The 21,022-nt window shown below is 41.8% G+C and overlaps 1 protein-coding gene, 1 non-coding gene and 1 pseudogene across 2 annotated transcripts in view; 2 read left to right on the top strand and 1 right to left on the bottom strand.

The window, feature by feature from the left end:
• Positions 1-372: 372 nt before the first annotated feature.
• Positions 373-519, top strand: LOC133047353 (U1 spliceosomal RNA; annotated as a pseudogene).
• Positions 520-6,637: 6,118 nt separating this feature from the next.
• Positions 6,638-21,022, top strand: part of MOXD1 (monooxygenase DBH like 1) — an 88,878-nt gene continuing 74,493 nt past the window's right edge. Inside the window, exon 1 of the mRNA XM_061130561.1 lies at positions 6,638-6,911. Within this exon, the coding sequence (XP_060986544.1) occupies positions 6,648-6,911 (264 nt within the window). The 5' untranslated portion in view covers positions 6,638-6,647. The remainder of the gene's footprint in view (positions 6,912-21,022) is intronic.
• On the bottom strand, positions 18,843-18,948 carry LOC133047367 (U6 spliceosomal RNA). Its single transcript, XR_009690733.1, has one exon. It is a non-coding gene; the product is annotated as a U6 spliceosomal RNA (small nuclear RNA).

The raw sequence follows: 21,022 nt of genomic DNA, 5'->3' as shown, positions 1-21,022 counted from the left end.
CATGGGGTCGCAAAGAGTCAGACATGACTGAGTGACTGAACTGAACTGAACTGGAGTTGTATCTGAGTAGATTGTGTGGAGAGAGAATAAAAGAGAAATGCCATTAAAATAAGATGACTTCCTTCAATTTCACTCAAAATTTCACTTCCTTTCTTCACCCTCACCATGACGTTTTAACATTCAATTTTATATGGTCCATTGCCATAGAACCGATTATAGTATAGAGCCAGTCCACAGGAAACTCAGTAACCACATACAGTTTTAGAAACTTGTGTCAAGAAAAGTTTCAAACATTTGTAGCAAGTTGGTTTTCGCTGGAATTTGTTCATTTTATTTATATTCAACAACAATACTACCAATAGAGTTGTTTAAGAGGTTACCTGGCAGGGGGGATACAATAATCACGCAGGTAATTTTCTCAGGGGAAGGCTTATCCATTGCGCCCTGGGATTTTCCCAAATGTGGGAAATTTGGCTGCATAATTTATGGCAACGGGGGACTGTTTTGAACATTCCCCTGGAAAAAAAAGGAAAAAGGTATAAAAATGTTTCTAAGACATGAAAATCCATGCAGGTGGCACTAGTGGTAAAGAACCCGCCTGCCAATATAGGAGACACAGGTTCAATCCCTGGGTTAAGAAGATCCCCTGGAAGAGGAAACAACAACCCACTCCAGTATTCTTGCCTGGAGAATCCCATGGACAGAGGAGCCTGGCAGGCTACAGTCCATAGGCTTGAAAAGAGTTGGACATGACTGAAGTGACTTAGCATGCATGTAAGACATGTAATAGTTTACAGTAATTAATAAATATTTAGTATTATAAGAAATTTCTTCCTTTACAGTTGAGAGGAGATCCTGTTGTCTTTGCTTTTATATAAATTGGAAAGTATTTTTCACCCTCTGTTTCCTCCAAATAGGGAGGAAACAGCAATGTTACTGTAATGATTAAATGTGACAATTCATGTAACATTCCTGCAGCACTTAATAAATGTTACTATTGTGACGATCATTATGATTACTATGATTTTACTGCGAAGGTTAACAATACCTGGCTCTGTCCATATCCTCATCTTAACAGTTACGTTTTATTCTTTTGGTGTCTTAAGCTCACTGTTGGGATTAGTTTTATGACATGTTAACGTCCATAAACTCATTGGAAGGCAAAGAGAAAGAAGAGATGAAGAGGTCATTGTGAATACACTGAAATTCCCCTAATACGTCGGGCTCCTTCTGTTCATGCTCCTGTGTTCTCATTATTATTAACGGTTTTACTCCTAACGCTAATTTTCTAATGGCTTGGGGTTTTGATAGACTCTATTTGGGCAAATTCTGCTAAGTTGAGGTGGCAGCAATTATTTGGTCAAGTATAGCAGTGACAGTTAACTTGATTATTTGTTTGTAGTTACCTTTTGCTTAATTACCTAAAGAGAAAAAAGATGATTTTGGAAGACTAAATTGTGTTTATGTAAGGCTAAGTTAATTAATCTTTCATTTCTAAGTGAATTAATCTTTAATTTCTTTAACTTCTAATCTGGATCTTTAAATGTGAAAAGTTCCAAAGACTTAAGACTAGAGTGTAGATTTAAAAATGAAAAATAAAATCTTGTAGCATGGGAAAGAATCGTACACATTTTTCATCTTTTATTTAAGTATTGACTAGAGAAGGCCTTCCCAGGGGGTTCAGTGGTAAAGAATCCACCTGTTGAGACACAAGACACGGGTTGGATCCCTGTGTTGGGAAGATCTCCCAGAAAAGACAATGGCAACCCACTCCAGTATTCTTGCCTGGAGAATCCCATGGACAGAGGAGCCTGATGGGCTACATACAGTCCATAGGGTCACAAAGAATCAGGCAGGCAAAACTGAGTGACTAACACTTTCACTTTACAATACTATAGTCTAAGTTGATATAAATCAGCTTCTCCCCTACCACGTTATGGATATACATCACGGTTACGTATAAAGGTAAATTCTAAAAGATGATCATTAGTGATAAAAACGAGTAATTTTTTAATACTTTTATGCATTTATGTATTTAAGTTTCTGATTGCATTGGGTTTGTTACTGTGCGGGCTTTTCTTTAGCTGCGGCGAGAGGGGGGCTGCTCTTCACTGCAGTGCGCAGGCTTCTCATTGTGGTAGCTTCTCTTGTTGCGGAGCATTGGGCTCCATGGCTCACAGGCTTCAGTAGTCGCAGCCCATGGGCTCAGTCCTTGTGGGTCCCGGGCTCTAGAGCACAGGCTCAGTAGCTGTGGCTCATGGGTTTAGTTGCTTCGTGGTATGTGAGATTTTCGCAGACCAGGGAATGGAACCCATGTCTCCTGCATCGGCAGGGGTATTCTCTACTACTGAGCCATCAGGGAAGCCCCAAGTGTGATTCTTTTTTTCTTCTAAGAATATTCTATTACTTTTCTAGTTGAAACTATTTTATTTTAGAGCACAGTTTATAGATAATACCAAAATGCAGATTTTGCAAACAGAAAGCAGTTTGCTTGTTGTTGTCTTCATATGGAAGAGCCTAAAAGTGATTTTTCAATCCCAACTGGCACTTATTTTCAAAGTAACCTCAAGAACTCAGTGAAAGCCATTTCAGTTCTTTAATAATGAAAGTAAAGGCCCTATGGCCTCACCTTCTTCACCCACACTATTGTCATTAGTATCATCCATTATTAAGATAAGGAATATAATATTGGGCTAATAGCACATCATGGCATCTTGCTTGTGTGAAAAATAACAGCCCAACTGAAAGTTTCGTGATGATGACATAGTGGCTTTAAAAATTATTTTTTTGTTGTTGAATATGAGGTGAGAGCTAGGGAAAGTATATAGTTTAAGAAAAAGAAAAAGAAAGCAAAGTTCTATTTTTGGCTTTTCTACCACTGACTCACAGTGTTAACTTGAACCAGTGACCAACTTTTGTGTATTAACTAAGCCTATCCACACAAGAGTCTTAGTGAATAGACAAAAATGAGAAAATGCTTCAGCTTCCCTATTTGAGGGCTGGAGAACTGCTGAGATCACTTATATAAATATTTTTCTTTGAGCTCCCTAGAAGACAGGAACTTTATAAATATTTAGTCTTATTGTTGCACCTTAGGTACAAGTAGACAGGAAAATTATGATACTCCCATATTTAACTAAGAAATAACCTAGTTCAGACAATCCTGGTTCATAGCAAGGACTTTGCACTGGCTTGTTAGGGTCTCTTGGGCTTTCATTTTTCCATCTTCCTCCCCACTCCTTGCAGTTGACAAATGTGGAAATATAAATAAACCTTCCACAGCAGCAAGGGTTCCAAGGTAAGGAAGCCCAGCATGGATTCAGTCACACTGGCTGATGGCAAGCTGTGTATCAGAATGGGTGAGGATTCAAAATAAACATCACATTTAAAATTCCTGATTGAAAAGTGTGAGAAAATGACTCATTTTTAAGAATGAGTAATTTGGTTGAATGTACTGAACTCAAGTCAGACCTCATTGAATCTCCAGTTTTCTCTCTTTTCTGTTTCTTTTTCAGATACATGTGTGTAGAGAAGAAACCTTAAAAAAAATGTGACTGGAACTGGCATGCTTAGAGTCATTCTTTATTTCAAGTGGAGTTTTGCAAAATTAATTCACCTGTTTCTTCACAAATTCCTTTTCAACAGCCTCTTCCTTCAAGGTTTTAATGGCCTAGGTTCTGGAATGATGTTCTTGGAATGCATACAAGGGTTATTTTTGGATGGCGGAATTTCAGGTGATTTTTTAAAGTTTGCTTTCTTACTCATATTTTCCTGTATTTCCTGACCTTTAGCTTTAAATAAGAAAGAAGTATTATTTTTACAAAAACAATAGTGAATAAATAAATTTGAAACTCCTTGCTACTGATTTTACTCTCTTCTTGGCCATATATCCTGAGTTTTTCATGGACCAATGCTTTCTTCCTGCTCTCTTTAAGGATTTAAAACAAGCAGTTGTACAGTAATTAATTTCCAATTGGGAAACAGAGTTTATGAAATTGAATGGGGAGATGATTTTGATCCAGGAAACCCACGCAGTGTATAAAGCACACTTAGATAAAATTGTCTCTTTTGTCTTCATTTACTGGGGTAATTCAAGCCAAGGCAGAATGGATCTCTTAGAGCTAAATTATGCTAATAATGTTCTGTTGATCTAATCTCAAGATGATTCTATTAATTTTAATAGTTCTTGAGCACTCAGCATGCTTTAGATGCAATGCCAGTTACAGACAAGCAACAGGCAATAATTTCACATTCAACAATCTTACTTGATGAAAGAATAAAACCATTTATTTTTGTGTATCTGTGTGTGGTCATCTTTTCTATTTTTGCCTTAATACCAGGGCAGAGCAGAGCATTCGATCACATCTAGGGGGCCAAGCTTTCCCTCCACAGCCTATCCTTGTTAAGAGGATGCCTCCAGAAGGATCTGAAATGCATCTATTTATTCTTCCTACAAGTATTTATTAAGCACTTATTGCAAGGTGGTCCGTATTTTAGACAATGGGCTAGAATAAGGAACCAGAATCTGTTTCTGATCTAAAAGGCTGCTGAAGGAAGCTGTCTACAAACAGACACTGAAATATTAGGAGTACCATCATGAGGTCTGAAGAGAACATTCCATGGACATCAGTACCACCGTGTAAGGGTCAACGCAATCTGATGGAAATGTGGGAAGGAGGATTAGAAAATGCTTCAAAGAATGGAGAGAAGAAAAGGCTAGTGTGGCAGAGCATGAGCAATCTGAAAAGGCAGAGTGATGGGAGACAGCAGGGCTCTCTTTTAGGATTCTAGAGGCAATTTTTATGTGTCCTTCTAGTGGGAAATGAGTGAGTGATATGAGAGTGATTGATGGAAGGTAAAGCCAGAACAATAAACAGGGATCAGACTCTAGATGTGAATTTGGAATTTATCTAACACTCCTCCCCCCACCGAGGAAGTAGATGTAACCACATATTCCACGCTCCTCTATGCTAGGAATAAAAAGTAGGGTCACCAAAGAGGAAGTTTGCCTTTGATCATTCCGGAGTGACATAGCTCCCCTTGCAGTCCCTGTGTTTCATGCAGCACCAAGATTGGCTCTTCTTGGTCTCTGCGCCCACCATTTGTTCCTCCCTGCGTATGCCTCTTCCTGGCTAGAGCCACAGCAATAACCACACCCCTGTTCTTGTAAAATCTCAGTTCTAAGGATGAAATTATTAGTTTGCTGAAGTTGATGCTGCTGCCTCGGATGTCTGCCCAGGGCGCTACTGTGGCTGCTCTCAACGGGTCAGTTCCTTTAAGTCTTCACAGGCTCTTATTTCTCACCTTGTCCCAAAGTTTGAACACCACTCTTCTCTGGGCTATTGTCATTGGCTAAACCTAGAGATTTCTGTCCCCACTCTCCTTGGGATGAGTCCCTTCTCAAACAATTCCTTGAACTCCCTGGTAAGCAGATCTACAGGAAGGTTGCCTTCTGGAATTAGCCGAGTATGCCTGAATCTTTGGGAGAGCACAGTTCTGGTGCACGCTGGTAACTCTGGGAAAGTCACGGGAAAAGGAACGGGAAGAGAAAACAAGAGCAAGAAAAAACAGGCTGAAACCTGACTCTAAGAAGAAGGCAGCTTGTGTGGGGCTTCCAAATGCAGAGCAAACAGCACCGTGTGTATATTCTTCTTGCCCATGCTGTTTTCATCTGCTATCTGTTCTTATTTTTATATTCTGTATTATTTGTATCTTATGAGCCACCTTAGAACGTTTTCTGAAACATGGCAGAATATAAATAAATGAATAAAGAAGGTAATTTGCAGTTACACTGAGTAATTAGCATTCTGAAGACAGGAGTGATGTGGGTAAAAGTGGAGGCAAAAACACTTTTTGACAAACACGACTATGACCAGAACTTGAAATAGGAAGACTTCAAATTAAACTCCCAAATGATGCTTCAACCTTGACCTACTCTGCTAATGACTGAGTATTTTGGCAGAATTTGTCAAAACCAAACCAAATCAAACAAAAACCAGGCATAACGAGGCAAGCATCAGGTCACTGACTCCCGGAGTCAGGAACCAAAAGCGCTGGTGGAGGTGAACCGTGGGGTTAAGGGCATCGCTGGTTACAATGGTTTCCCATGCAGCGAATATCGAGATGTTAAGCAGTTACCCTGGACGGGACTTTCTCTCGCTTGCTGCCCATCAAACCCAGGATTAGCCCTCTGATTACTCAGGTCCTCGCCTCCTCTGCTGAACTGAATTTGCCCTCCCTCTGCAGTCTCTGATTCTCTCCCCGAGATCCCCGCCCCCTGTTCTCCGCGACGGGCCCCCACTGCCCAGGCTAGCGCTAGGACTCCGCGCTCCTTTCCTGTCGACCCCCGGCCCTCGGCTTCTGCCTCCTCTTCTCCTCCTCCAGGACTCCCGTCACTGCGCTCCCCGCCGAGTCCGACCTCGGGGACCAAGTCGGGGGCGCGGGGCGGCAGGTGGATGGGCCGGAAGGGCGGGTCGCGGAGGGAGTCGGCGGGAGTCCGGCCGCGGACGGCCGGGGGCTGGGAGGGAGAGCGGGACTGCGGCCCCTCCCGGCGGGCGGGCCGGGGGGCGGTCCCAGGCCGCCCGCGTGCGCCCTCCGCGCTCCAGTCGGCGGGAGCCCAGGTGCCGGTGGGCTGGACGCGCCCGAGGATGTGCGGCTGGCCGCTGCTCCTGCTCTGGGGGCTGCTCACCCGCGCGGCGGCGGGGGGCTCGGGCTGGCCCTTCCCGCACCGCACGCTCCTCGACTCCGAGGGCAAGTACTGGCTGAGCTGGGGCCCGCGGGGCGGCCGGCTCGCCTTCCGCCTCGAGGTGCGGACGGCCGGCTACGTGGGCTTCGGCTTCTCGCCCACCGGGGCCATGGCCGCGGCCGACATCGTCGTAGGCGGGGTGGCCCGCGGGCGGCCCTACCTCCAGGTAAGCGCGTACAGACCCTCCTGCAGCCGCCCCGCCGAGCCCCCCGTCCGGTCCGGATTCCGGGCAGGCAGGCGCGGTTGGGGGGCGCCGCGGGCCACCCGGCTTTCTCTCCGGCGGAGGCTGGCCGCCGTCGCCCCCGTGGCCCCGCAGCCCCAGTCCGGCTTCCGCTACCCCTGCGACCCGCTCTGGCACCCCGGATCCCAAGGCCCCTGGGGCTGGACTCCCCAGCTCCGCCGCCGGGCCCCCGACAAGCTGAACGAGGTAACCCTAGGCAGCTTTCCGTCTCTGAACACGTTCCTGTCCCCAGCGCCCCACTCAGTACACGGCCCCACGTGCACACCTGCCGCGCACCACCCGTCAGCCCTGATGGTTGAGAGGGACCCCGGCTTTGGGGATCTACGGGACGGCTCTCGGGGTTGAAGGGACCGGAGAGTTTTGGCATTTGCTGTCTAGCTGTCTGGAATCGCGAATCTCAGAAGGCTTTTCTGTACCTTCCCAACTCTGGGGCTGGTTCAGCTACCTCATGCCAGCAATGAATGAAAGGTCCCCAAGAATCCTCAGGAACTTGCTATTGGGAGCTATTTAGGAAGCTGCGAAAAACTACAAAAGCTGAAGTCTTCAGGCAAAACCCCATATTAAGTGACAAAACGTTTCACTTACTTTCAGTTCAGTTCAGTCGCTCAGTCGTGTCCGACTCTTTGCGACCCCATGGACTGTAGTTCGCCAGGCTTCTCTGACCATAACCAACTCCTGGAGCTTACTCAAACTCCTGTCCATCGAGTCGGTGATGCCACTTACTTTATTTAATAGCTAACAAAATTAAATTGACAGCTACCGTTTTGCCTTGACAGAGCCAGAGTAGAGACATTGCCTGTTCACATCTATTTTAAGGAATAGGAAAAAAAGAAAAGAAAAGAATTGAGATGATCGGAACGATTAGTTGCTCAGGTTCTTGGACATTTTTGTCTGTTTGACTTTGACCAACATTTGAACACTTCTCCACTATGATGTAACATCGTGGTGAATATAGTGTTGCTTATCAAAGTTCATCCAAAATTACTGCCCTTTGCCAAAAGTCTCTTAATCCATATGAAAGCTAGTTCTTCTATGTATTAAGGCTTTGATGATATTAAAATCGATGCACCCGATGGATTCCAAAGAGCATTTCTCAGTAATTTTATTTCTGACGTCTAAGCTTGATTGCTACGATGTTCTGCCATTAATTTTTAATGCTAATTCTGGCAATGAGCTATTAACTCTGGCTAGAAATTTTAAAAAATGACAGCAATAAAAACTTTAAAACTGTTGTCTATTTTTTCATAGATTAGTCTTTTCCTCCCCCAAATAAGCACAACTCCAATAAAGTAAAGTTTTATGAGAATTACACTGTTGAAGTCATTGATGTATAAATTTACTCCTCCTGCAGCATCTCAGACATTAAATTTGTAAACCAAGAATTTGACTCCAAAGACAGGCCTCACTAGCTGAGTAATTAGCTCTCTTCTGATATGAAGTAGACAGTACCTTATTTAAACTAATCTATTGAGCCACATCTTTTTGCTTGTCTGTTTTTTATTTTAGGATGGGCAGAATCAAATGCCCCTTAACTATCCTTAAATGTTTTGTTGAAGGGAGCATGGAAAGTCTTACTTTAGTGATATCATAAAACATGTATACTTTAAAGATAACTTGATATTGTTTTTCTCAAAGAGTAGCATTTCTAGAAAGCCCATCCAGTTTGATATCAAATGAAAGACTAAGAACAGAATTCTGTTTCAACATGCTATAAGGGGCACGCCACAAACATAGTTTGTTAAACTACAGTATTTCCACACTGCGGGTGGCTCTTTGTAAAGATCACATAAGAACTAATTAAGTGCCCTTTAGATGGGTTTTGAAATGTTGAACTTTTCTTAAAGTATTTGCTGAACACATAACACTCTTCAGTAAGCCTTGGATATGGACCTTTCCCCAATATATTTAATGAGCAAGAAGTAGAACTTTCCCTTCTATTTTTATTCCTAAGGAAATGGAATTTTTATTTTCATGTATAAAGGATTGGCATTTTCTCAGTTGACCGACATCCTTTACTACTCCATTTTTTTAAGCACTGGTGGAGACTTTGCATGCCAATGCAGGAAATTCGAGAGACTGGTTCTGTCCTCTGGGTCAAGAAGATCCGCTGGAGTAGGAAATGGCAAGCCACGTCAGTGTTGTTCCCTAGGGAATCCCGTGGACTGAGAAGCCTGGGGCTTCAGTCTGTGGGGTTGCAAAGTGTCGGACACCACTGAACACACACACAGCCCAGCCCAGCCCACTCATTTTAGGACCTGTAATATACAATAAAAATTATGCTTGGCAGTTAAGTAGAAAGAAAATTTACTCAAAATCTTTTTAACAAAATGAAAGACCCCAGACACTAAAAATAAAAAGAAATGTATCAATTCCAGCTGGATCATCCAGGTTGGGAGATTCCATTTTCCAACACTTGAAATTGTGTCTTCTCCCAGAACCTACTAATTTGAGATTCTTTGTACAGTGAGTGGTATCTTCAGCAACTCTACCAAAAGGTAAATAAAGTTCTTAAACATTGTGTATGTGATTCCATTAGGAAACTTTGATTTTCATGTAATTTTACTTCCAGTGAGAACAAACTTTGCAATACAACAAATAGCATTGCTTCTGGGGCAATGGCATTAAACTGTATGATGACTGATGATAACCTAAGTTGATGTCCAAGTCACCTTCCCTTGCGGCTACTTTCCATATATATTATTTCATTCTTTCTTATTTAATTAGAAAACTTCACCTTTGGATATTTTATTATTATTCTGACTTTTATTTTTTCTGATGATACTAAGACTCTTCTTTTCAATAGAATTTTAACTCCTGGATAACTATGTAAGACTAAATCCCAACCAGCCAGGCAGAGAATTGTTGGTGAAACAGATGTCATAAACCCAAATCCATACAGAAGTCAGGAAGCAAATGTAAAAGAGTGAGGAGACTCGAGTGGAAATGGCAGTATTGTAATGCAGAAGAGTAGAGGGGATGGAAGAAGCCCTAGTTTTCACGTGTGAATTACTGTTATATGGGAATGCAAATCAAGTATTGCCAGATCTTCTGTTTGTTTTTTGAGAGAAGACAGATGTGTGTGTGTGTGTGTGTGTGTGTGTGTGTACAAATCTGTACAAATCTGATTAGTAAATAGCAGCCACACTTCAAGTTTGTATAACACCCCCTGTTTTGCATATATACACACATAATTTCAGTTGAGATATATCCTGTGGACAGCTTGATCTGGGACCAAGAGGGAAAAAGCTAAAGTGAATAAAGAATCAACCCAAATTATGAAAACTGGTGAAAGGCTGAGAGGCAGTTTCCAGTTCTCTTCAGGTCCCATTTATTCTGTTAGGAAATGTTCAGTGTTGGAGGGGACCTTGACCCTCATTTGGTTATCTGTCACTGTGTAATAAACGACCCCCAACGTGGTGGGTGGTTTTGCTCACAAAGCTACTATTTGAGCAGGGCTTGGTGGTACCAGGTCTTCTTTTCTTCCCTTGGTGTCCACTCCAGGGTGAGTCCCTGAGTCATCTGGAGGCTCTCTCACTGGTTTCTCTGACTGGTGGCTGAGGCTGGCTGTTGGCTGGACCGCCCCGGGCACTGCGGTGGGAACGTGGCCTGTCCATGCAGCTGCCCGCCTTCCTCCCAACAGTGGCTGAGTCCCAACAGTGAACATCTCAAGAGGCCCAAGTAGAAACTGTGTGGCCCTTTATCATTTAGCCTTGGAGTCTTGGACTGTGTCTTTTGCTGTGGTCCCAGTCCCTCTGGATTCAAGAGGAAATGTAGATACCACCTCAACATCCCACGGTGAGGAGGTCACATGGGAGGGGAAGATATTAGTGTGGCCATCTTTGCAAAATCCATGCAACCACACTCATTCTCGCCAACCTTCAACCACCACTTCTGAGTACCTGTTACCATGTATCCACTCTCTCTACACTGCTGAGATGGGGAGGCAAGCTTTTACTTATTCACCTCTTTTTTACTCCCTCATGCTTACACACACACACACACACACACACACACACCAGTCACAAGAAGTTAGTGAATAGTTGTCTTCCTTGTCCACACTCTTTCCACCCTCCTCCCGCCCCCCCAAAAAGAGTTCTAAACCCCGGCAACCCCAGATTTTTCAGTGGTTGCCAGTCATTAATTCAGGACTGGACCCAATGAGACTACCTCCAGGGGGCAGTGCGACATTTGCTTGTAGATGGAAATAACCAGATTTTGATTCCGTGGCCTCAAGGCAGTATACTGGCTTGGATACTCTTAAAACTACACTGAGATGAGGTATTATGGAACTCGGCCTGCCCGTTTTGTAATCCTCCAACCCCGGAGCAGATGTTTCTTTAAAGGGCGTGTAACCAGGTACCATCAAAACGGGAAAGAAGAGAAACATGGTTGTGGAGTAAAGCCCGGCCCCATGTCATCTACGGATAAGTTGTTCAGGTGGGGACCTGGTACTCCTGGGATGATGCTCAGGTTGGCCTCCAGACGCTGTGTTGCCAGGGGTGGGGGTGGGAAGCCGTCTTTCCTTTCACCTTGGCTTTGGAAAGCCTCACTCTTCTGTCTCAGTGAATTAACTCAGTGCTTCCTTCCCGGATGGATTCTGTCCTCTTCTTGTACTTTGCCCCTTTCTGACACAGAGCAATCCCACCCCCATCCAAGCCACTTAGCAACTGTTGAATCGCCATTTGGGGGAAGTAATCCGGGTTGATGAATGCCTAGTTTGTGCGAGTTGGAGAAGAGGGCAGCATTGTGAAATGTGCCTGTTGAAATCTGCACAAAAATGAATTCACTCTTCCTTTGGGGGTGTAAATTGCTGGGGAATGGAGGCAGAAACCGATGTCATCATTTGTTACAACCTCGCTGGTTGGCTGTTGCCACCGAAACTTTGCTGTGATGAGGAGTCTCTTCAGCAGCGGGGTAATTGCTGCCGGGCTGCTTGCTGAGGAAGTGCTGGGAAATTGTGCTGTGATTTGGAATCACAGAAAGCAGTGAGCATTCTTTGTGGTTAACGATGTGCTTCTTTTAAGTGCACCGCGGCCAACGGCAACAAAGAAATGTTTGGAAAGCAAATTGAAAAGCTGTAAGGGGAAGACGAAGAGAGTGTACAACCCCGACACAGATCAGCTGGGGCTTTGTCAAGAGGTATTTATAAATCTTCAGGTTATGCCCTGCCCCCTGCTCCCTCTTTGCCAGTTTCCAGATGACAAGGGACTGCTCCAAGCTTCATGTTTGGTGTATTAGTAGTAAGTCCACATGCGCCATTGTAGGCGGGAACCAAGAATCACCAGGATGCTCTTCAGCTGTGTGGTCTCCCTGACGGAGCAAAAGATTTCAAGAAGCCAGCCCGAGGATAAAGGACTAAGAGCCAGGAGAACAATGCACCTGAATTGACCATCAAAGTTCAAGGCTTCAGGCGACCAACCGCCTTTCTTGGAAAGAAAGCCAAGAGTCCATCCACTTTAAAGAAAGTGAATGGTGGTTTATTGATTCATCATTCATCTTAGAGCCCTGTTAAAATAGAGTTGCTGGCCAAAAGAATGAATTTATTATATATCATCTTGTTTCTGGAAATGTTTGATCTGTATGTAAAACAAACAAACAACTTTGCCTAAGGATGCCTCGTAATGTGGCTTATTGTAACTTTTAAAAGATAATTAGTACAGAACTTTTAAACAGAGAATTATTTCTCTAGAAAACCTCTTCTCCACTTCTGTCTTTTTTTTAACTTGTTAAATTCTGGAGTAGACCAAAAAGAAAAGCTTTGCCTAAGGACAGCATATAGTATGCACAGAAGCAGGAAATTCTGCAAAAATAAGAAAGCTTCAAATGTATTAATTTTTGTTAACAGTAAAAATGGGATTATATATGAGTGCTATGCAAATAATGTATAGTTCAAATTTAATTTACTATTTAGGTCTTTTGTATTCAACTGATGTAGCCAAATATTATGATAAATCTTTAAGCAGTGTTTGGTTTTACAAGTTGAATATTGATATTTTGGGCACTTCCTTGTTGCTCTTCAGAGCTCAGAGTTCAGTTGATCCCCCTTAAATCTCCTAACTCTCCCACCTGAATTTTACAGTTAAGAAACTGGGCCTAACGGACCTATTCTGTGACCTGTTGGAAGCCATATAGATCAGTGGTCTAGATTCATTCCCTCTTGGTCCTGGTCTGGTGTTCTTTCTTCTGCAAGCAGCTGGTGACTTATATAAAAACATTCCGATTTTCTTCCTCAATAGTGAAAGAACATGTTAATAAAAAGCAGTTTTAAAAAGATTGGTAAAATAAAATCATAGTATTTCTCTTACTATTTTTGTTGTACAAATGCCATAGATACATATTTCTGTAATGTGATTTTTCATTTATAGAGTTCTTAATACATGCCATACATTATAGCCCTTCAAGTATGTTATCTCGTGTAATTCTCACAATAGCCCTAGGAGGTCAATATCTTATTTCTCACATTTTGTAAAGTATAAATGTGAGGCTCCAGGCCATACAGCATGGGGATCATTTGTGAGTTTCACATGACTGTTTTAGTAAAGTACTCACTGATAATGTTGGAATGTTCATTCATTCATTCAACCAATATTGATTAAAGGTTTATTGAACAGTTCTAGATCCTGGGGACATAGCATCGACCGAGAGGAAATCAGTAGTCTCATGGAGCTCCCATTTTGATGGGGGGTAAACAAATAAGCAAAAAAAAATATCAAAAAGTGATAAGTGTGTGCAGAGGTTTAAAATAGGGTGATGTGATAAGGGGCAGTGGTGTGGCTATTTCAGATTGGGAGGCTTACACTTAAAACATGAAGGAAAACAAGTGTCCAAAGTTTTAAATGTTGTCTTTCAAGATTAACCATAGCATTTACCATTCAAAGTATTATATACTATGAGGAAGATTATCTGGCATGGGCTTCAAAGGACTCGGTAGACATTGGCTATAGGAGTCTGCCTACGTGGAAGAAATATAATTAAAGTGTCTGAACCGCTTGAGCTCTCTTTTCTGTTTCTGTAGCCTTGTTACACACTTGTTTAGTAAGCTCAGCTAGAGTCTTTCAGGCTTTGATCTAGAGAATCAGTGATTTTATAGGAGTTTCTTTCTTAATACTAGGTGTGAATGCTTTTCTCGTATACTCTGCGTTCTTTCTCATCTTCAATAACGTGAGAGAGCTAAAGGACTTGGAGAAGCTAGATCAACAAAACTACATGAGTCTGGGGAAGATTTCCATCTTTCAGGCAATTTGTAAACTAAAGCTTGAGAACCTCAGTTTCTTAGATACAACTAAATTGCTACTATTTTTTTTTTTTCTCCCTAAAGCTTCATGCCCAGAAGCCCATTCATATAGGAAAACTCATGGTAGGTGAAACCATGTAGAAGCAAGGCCTCCTGGTATTTTGGACCTCCAGATCCCTTCAGACAGAGCCAAGATGGCAATGGCAAATTGCACTCCACTGGTGAGCAGGCAGTGCTGATAGAGGACTGAGAACTGGGAAGATACTTCCCACATCCGTAATTCCCAAATTTGCACATTGGAATCACCTGGACATCTTTTAAAAATTTTAGCATCCAGTCATCCCCTCTCCCTCCTTCACACCATTAAATCACAGTCTCTAGAGGTCTATACAGGCCTTAATGTATTTTAAAGTTTCTTAATTGATTCTGTGCAGTCAAGTTCAGGAACTACTGACCTTGTGTGATCAGGCTCTTTGATCAGAATCAGGTAACTCCCATGTGGTCTGCCTGCAGAAGCTTGGAAGATTCCAGACTCTGGGCATGGAGATACATAGCAGGATTCCCAACAAAGCAATTCAGAGTGACCGATGTTTGAAGCAAGGGTTAGCATGTGCTTGGATAGAGATTATTTTGTAAAGTAGAAAAGCCAAGTGGGTTTTTCTAGAATTGAAACGCCTCTGAGATGTTTAACAAATGTGTCTATTAAAGTATTTTCTCATACTTTACATGCTGAAATGAGAACAGCAATGGAAGAACTGTGGATAGCGGTCTATTTTGAAATACTCTGAGCCAGAAATCTCCCTCCTCCTCATACCTCCCTACCATTCCTACACACCTTTTGTCAGTTGGTACTAGCTGCTATATTTCTAAGCAACAGACATATCTGCCCACACAAAGCCTAAAATTGGTAAGTTATATATGGTCACAGGGCATCAAAGGAATATTAATAAATGAAAGTCTCAGCCTGTATGTAAGCCAAGAGATGTGTTCTGCTCTCAAATCTTTTATTAGAATGAACAGTAAAAAAATGACTCCTTTTGTATTTGGAAAAATTCTGAAGTGTATTTGTAGTCAGTGTAAAGCATAAATAGACACTCTTTCCCTTCCCACTTTCGTTTCCCAAGATTACTAATAAGCAGTGAAATGCCCTAAAGCTATAGTGCACCAGGGAGAAGGAGGAAAAGGAGTTTGCGTAGTAGATAATTCGTGTTTCATTGGGGCGCGGATGGAGCATCTACAAGCTGATGAGTGTCTCATCTTCCTGAGGGGACAGAAGAGAGTCCATTTGCCTGGTGGGTCCTGAAGGAATACCTGCTGAATAACTGCTGAGCAGTTAAGAGCAGGAAGTCCTGCTATGAGTCCCAACACTGCTTGCTGCTTATTCCTTGTGTGGCCCTAGGCCAACTCTTTAACCTTGCTCAAGTGACAGTTCCCCTTATGAAGAAGGAAATTATATCTACCCATGGCATTTTTGTGAGGACTCAATGAAATAGGCAGTTAAAGCTCTTATTAGGGTAACAAGGTATTGTTAGAATGAGTCCATCACTTAGTGAAATATCACAATTGTCAGATGATTGTGTGCATGTGTGTATGTTCAGTCAGTCACTCAGTCACGTCTGACTCATTGCAACACCATGGACTGTAGTCCGCCAGGCTCCTCTGTCTTTGGGATTTCTCAAGCAAGAATAGTGGAGTGGGTTGCCATTTCCTGCCCCAGGAATTCTTCCCGACCCATGGATTGAACCTATGTCTCCTGCATTGATGGGTGAATTCTTTACCACTGTGCCACCTGGGAAGCCCTTATCAGATGATTAGAAAAAGAAAGTAGAAAGTGAAGTCGCTCAGTCGTGTCCGACTCTTTGCGACCCCATGGACTGCATGGTCTACCAGGCTCCTCTGTCCATGGGTTTTCCAGGCAAGAGTACTGGAGTGGGTTGCCATTTCCATGGAGACAAATGTCCCAGATTTTCAGCCTGGAGAAAAAATATCTACTAAGGGAAGAGTTAGGGGAGGTTGAGAGTCATTTGTGAAAACTCAAGGACAAACTTTAAGCAACAGATTTGTGAATGCTTTGCCCGAAGCAATTGGTTTGTGACTAGATGTCAATGTGCTTTCAATAAACACAAATTATACTGACAAGACTGCATTTTCTTTGGCATTTGATTTGCTGGACCTGTAGTTTGGCTAATAAATAAATGTTGTGTCAGAATGATACTAAGGTAATTGGCAGGTTTCATATGATGTCACTGTAGAAGATGGACTAATAAAATTGAATTAGTTATTGTAAATATTTAAACATCCATACCCAAGACATGTTGATAACAGACTGCCTACATTAGGCTACAGAATAAGGACTCAAAAGATAGTGATATGTTAAAAGAAAGAAAGAAAACTAAAAGTTAAAAATTCAGTGAGAATACAAATAAACACTCAGTGTTTAATTCTGTATGTACAAAGTGTGTAAAATTGGTCTTAATTGGAATTCATATTAGGTCTAAGTTGAACACATGAATGCAATATTAGTCTATAAATAATACATTGAAATCAAGGGAAGTAATACTGAGATTGTAGTCTATACTAGGCTAATCATTCCAGAAGGTGCCTTCTAGAATAACTTTTTAAAAGATGCATGAGTGACCTGGATTGTTCTAAAGGAGAATTATAAAGATGATTGAAATCTCTGGAAATTGGGCTACTGAGGCAATGGGAAACATCTGGCAATGTTTGGAGAAAGAACAGTTAGAAAAGACATGATCTTTGCCTTGAAATAGTGGACAGCCTTCCTCAAGAAAGATGGATTAGATGCTGCCTATTAGGCCCCAGAGGAAGAAAAAAGACCCAATTAGTATACTTTAAAGATAGAATCTTTCAGATTAGTATAAGAAGTACATTTCTACCATCAGAGTTATTAAAATTAAATGAGTTGCAGTATTTCCCTGGCTGTCCAATGGTTAAGACTCCACACTTCCAATGCAGGGAGCACAGGTTCAATTCCTGGGAGGAGAACTAAGATCCCTTATGGAACAGCATGGTGAAACCAAAAAATAAGCTAAAATAAAATTGAATGAGTTGCCTTGTGAGGTTGATACTGAGCATTGTGATCCTCTCCTAAAAATGTTTTTTTAAAGAAATCTTCCTTTGGTGGTGATTATGATTGGGTGTCATATCTTTTTGCCTTTTCATACTGTTCATGGGGTTGTTGAAGAATTGATACTTCTGAACTGTGTGCTGGAGAAGACTCTTGAGATTCCCTTGGACAACAAGGAGATCAAACCAGTCAATCCTAAAGGAAATCAACCCTGAATATTCGTTGGAAGGACTGATGCTGAAGCTGAAACTCTACTACTTTGGCCGCCTGATTCATTGGAAAGGACCCTGATGCTGGGAAAGATGGAAGGCAAAAGAAGAGGGCAGTAGAGGATGAGATGGTTGGATGGCATCACCAACTCAGTGGACGTGAATTTGAGCAAACTCAGGGAGATGGTGAAGGACAGGGAAGCCTGGCGTGCTGCAGTCCGTGGGGCCCCAGAGTCAGACACGAACTTAACTGAACAACAACACATGTGGGTTAGGTATGCTTCAGGCTGCCTTCCAACTTGAGTGTGATGCTGGAAACAGTCATACTTTCAGATTATTCAAGAAATTAATAGAAGAGAAAACATTATCAACTATGAAACTATGTGTGTTTTTTTTTGCCACTTTATTTGTTTAATGGAAGGATAATTGCTTTACAGAATTTTGTGGTTTTCTGTCGTACATTAGCAAGAATCAGCCATAGGTACACCCATGTCCCCTCCCTCCTGAACCTCCCTCCCATCGCCCTCCCCATCCCATCCTTCTAGATCGTCACAGATCCCTTGTTTGAATTCCCTGAATCATACATACATACATACATAGCCAAATTCCCCTTGGCTATCTATTTTACATATGGTAATATAAATTTGCATGTTACTCTCTCCACACATCTCGCCCTCTCCCTCCTCCCCGCTCCCACTCCATGACCATAGGTCTGTTCTCTATGTCTGTTTCTTCATTGCCCCCCTGAAAATAAATTCATCAGTACCATCTTTCTAGATTCCATATATAGGTGTCAGTATATGATATTTGTATTTCTCTTTCTGACCTACTTCACTTTGTATAATAGACTCTAGGTTCATCTACCTCATTAGAACTGACTCAAATGTGTTCCTTTTCATGGCTGAGAAGTATTCCATTGTATATATGTACCATAGCTTCTTTATCCATTCATCTGTTGATGGACATCTAGGTTGCTTCTGTGTTCTAACTATTGTAAACAGTGCTGCAGCGAACATTGGGGTACATGTGTCTTTTTCAGTTTTGGTTTCCTCAAGGTATATGCCTAGGAGTGGGATTGCTGGGTCATATGGTGGTTTTATTCCTAGTTTTTTAAGGAATCTCCATACTGTCTTGCATAGTGGCTGTATCAATTTACATTCCCACCAGCAATGCAAGAGGTTTCCCTTTTCTCCAACGCTCTCCAGAATTTATTGTTTGTAGACTTTTTGATGATGGCCATTCTGACTGGTGTGAGGTGGTATCTCATTGTGGTTTTGATTTGCATTTCTCGAATAATGAGCGATGTTGAGCATCTTTTCATGTGTAAAAATATGGAACGCTTCATGAATTTGCTTGTCATCCTTGTCCCGGGGCATGCTAATCTTCTCTGTATTGTTCCAATTTTAGTGTATATGCTGCTGAAGTGAGCACGTCTATGTTGTTTTTTAACCTGCTTCAAGAAGTTCTCCTGTCTCTGTGAATAGGTGTGCAGTGAATCTTTACAATTATTGTGAGAGTATTTCATTTCTTTCCTTACTATATATTTCAGTATATTTGAATTATATTAGTGAATATATGTTAATCCTATATAGTGAATATATATTCGTTCTGAAACCTAAAAAATGAAGAAAAAGGAGAAAGAGAATGTTTTATGACTTGTAAATACTCAAAAGAATTTGGAGGACTTTAGGAGCCTTTATATTCAATGCTGACTATAAAATCAGTAAATTTCTGAAACTTGGTTGATGCATTATTTTGTTCTAAAAACAGTCTATATGTGCTCTGCCTCTAGACTTTCTCACCTGGGTGTCTAGATAGCATCTTAAACCTGCTTCTTCCCCAGCCTTTCCCATCTCAGTAAATGGCATCTCCTGGTAGCTTCTGTCAAAAATTAGGGGTCATCCTTTTTTCTTCTCCTTCCTTCATCCCACACATAAAACCTGTCTTCAGGTCTATTGATGCTTCCTCCAAACTAAATGTAAAACCTGCCTACCTCCCTTCGGTTTTATCACCATCACTCAAGCTTGAACCCCTGGGACCACTGCTTGATTCCTGGCTTCTGACCATGGCTCTTCTTTCTTCTCTTCATTTTTACACGGCAGCCTCAGTAACACACACACATACTCTCTCTCTCACACACACACACATTTGCACACTAGGCACATATATGCATATTTTCACATCAATCAAAAGATGGCACTTGCTGCTTAAGGCTCAAATGACTGTATAAGGTCAGTATTAAATTTGAGTTCCCTATATTGATTTGTAAAGCATTGTAACACTTGGGGCACCAGCTGATCCCTGCTGACCTCATTTTTCTGTTTGGGGCACTAGAGTTCAGTCACACTGGCGTTTATTTGCTTCACCAAACTGGGCAAACCTTGCCCCTGCCTCTTCCCCTTCTAGATCCTTTTCAACAACTGCTATCTCTTCCCGGACCTACTTCCTCCAGACTTTTCATTGACTGGCTTCTAAATGTAGTTTATTTCTCAAAATAAGTCTCATTGTCTCAGTGGTGACTTTTCTGATGGCTCAACTCCAGGCTTTCCAATCCATCTCTAGAATCTCTGTTTTATTTTCCTATAAGCGCTTATTGTCAAAATATTTTTAGTTATTTATTATTTAAGTTCAAAAATTGTTCATTCTGCAACTACACTATCAGTTTGATGATGATAGGGCCTTTGTCTTATAGTCTATACTGTACAGTCGTGTGCTCTCATCCCTACCACAGGGACTGAAGAATATCAACTATGCAATAAAATATGTGTTGGAAAAAAGGAGAAGAAGGAAGGGAGGGAAGGAGGAAGGAGGGAAGACAGAAAAGAAGGAGGCTTCTCTTCAAAATTTATTCCCGGCATAAAGTGGTCACTGGAGAAGGAAATGGCAACCCACTCCAGTATTCTTGTCTAGAAAATCCCATGGACGGAGGAACGTGGTCAGCTATAGTCCAGGGGGCCGCAAAGAGTCTGACACAACTGTGCGAATTCACAAACTGGTCATAGAGAGTTAAGAGAAACCATCTAAAAAAATTTTTTTTAAAGTTAAGATGATGAAATAGGGTGAAAGTAAAAATATGTCAATGGTAAAATCTGAAATTCTTTTTGTTGTTGAAGTCTGTTCTTAGAGATTGAGTCAAAGTTTTAATTTTACACTTTATCTGATAATTCTATAATGATAGCAAAGTATTAAATTTCTTTCCATGAAAGCTAAAATGAGATGATTGGCTGTGGGAGAAAAATCAGGATGTGTATTTTCAGAAGGTAGCTCTTAAAGAACAACCAAATTGCTCAGGTGGCCCGTCCCTGGAACTCAAGCTTACAGGGCTCCTGTTTTGGTATTCTGGCAGCTACTTAACAGATCACTTCTTAGAACTAGAGAGTTTCAGTTTTATCTGAAGTGGTTCCTAGAAGGCAGTCTCCTTCTGTTTTGACATTCCTCTCAAATTTCCAAGATTAGCAAAGAAATAACTTATTAAAATCAGCTTATATTGAAATCTGAAGATTAT

This window comes from Dama dama, chromosome 26, assembly GCF_033118175.1.
Source record: "Dama dama isolate Ldn47 chromosome 26, ASM3311817v1, whole genome shotgun sequence".
NCBI classification, from domain to species: Eukaryota; Metazoa; Chordata; class Mammalia; order Artiodactyla; family Cervidae; genus Dama; species Dama dama.
The sequence above is the reverse complement of the archived record's forward strand: the minus strand, read 5'-3'. Positions and strand labels throughout refer to the sequence as shown.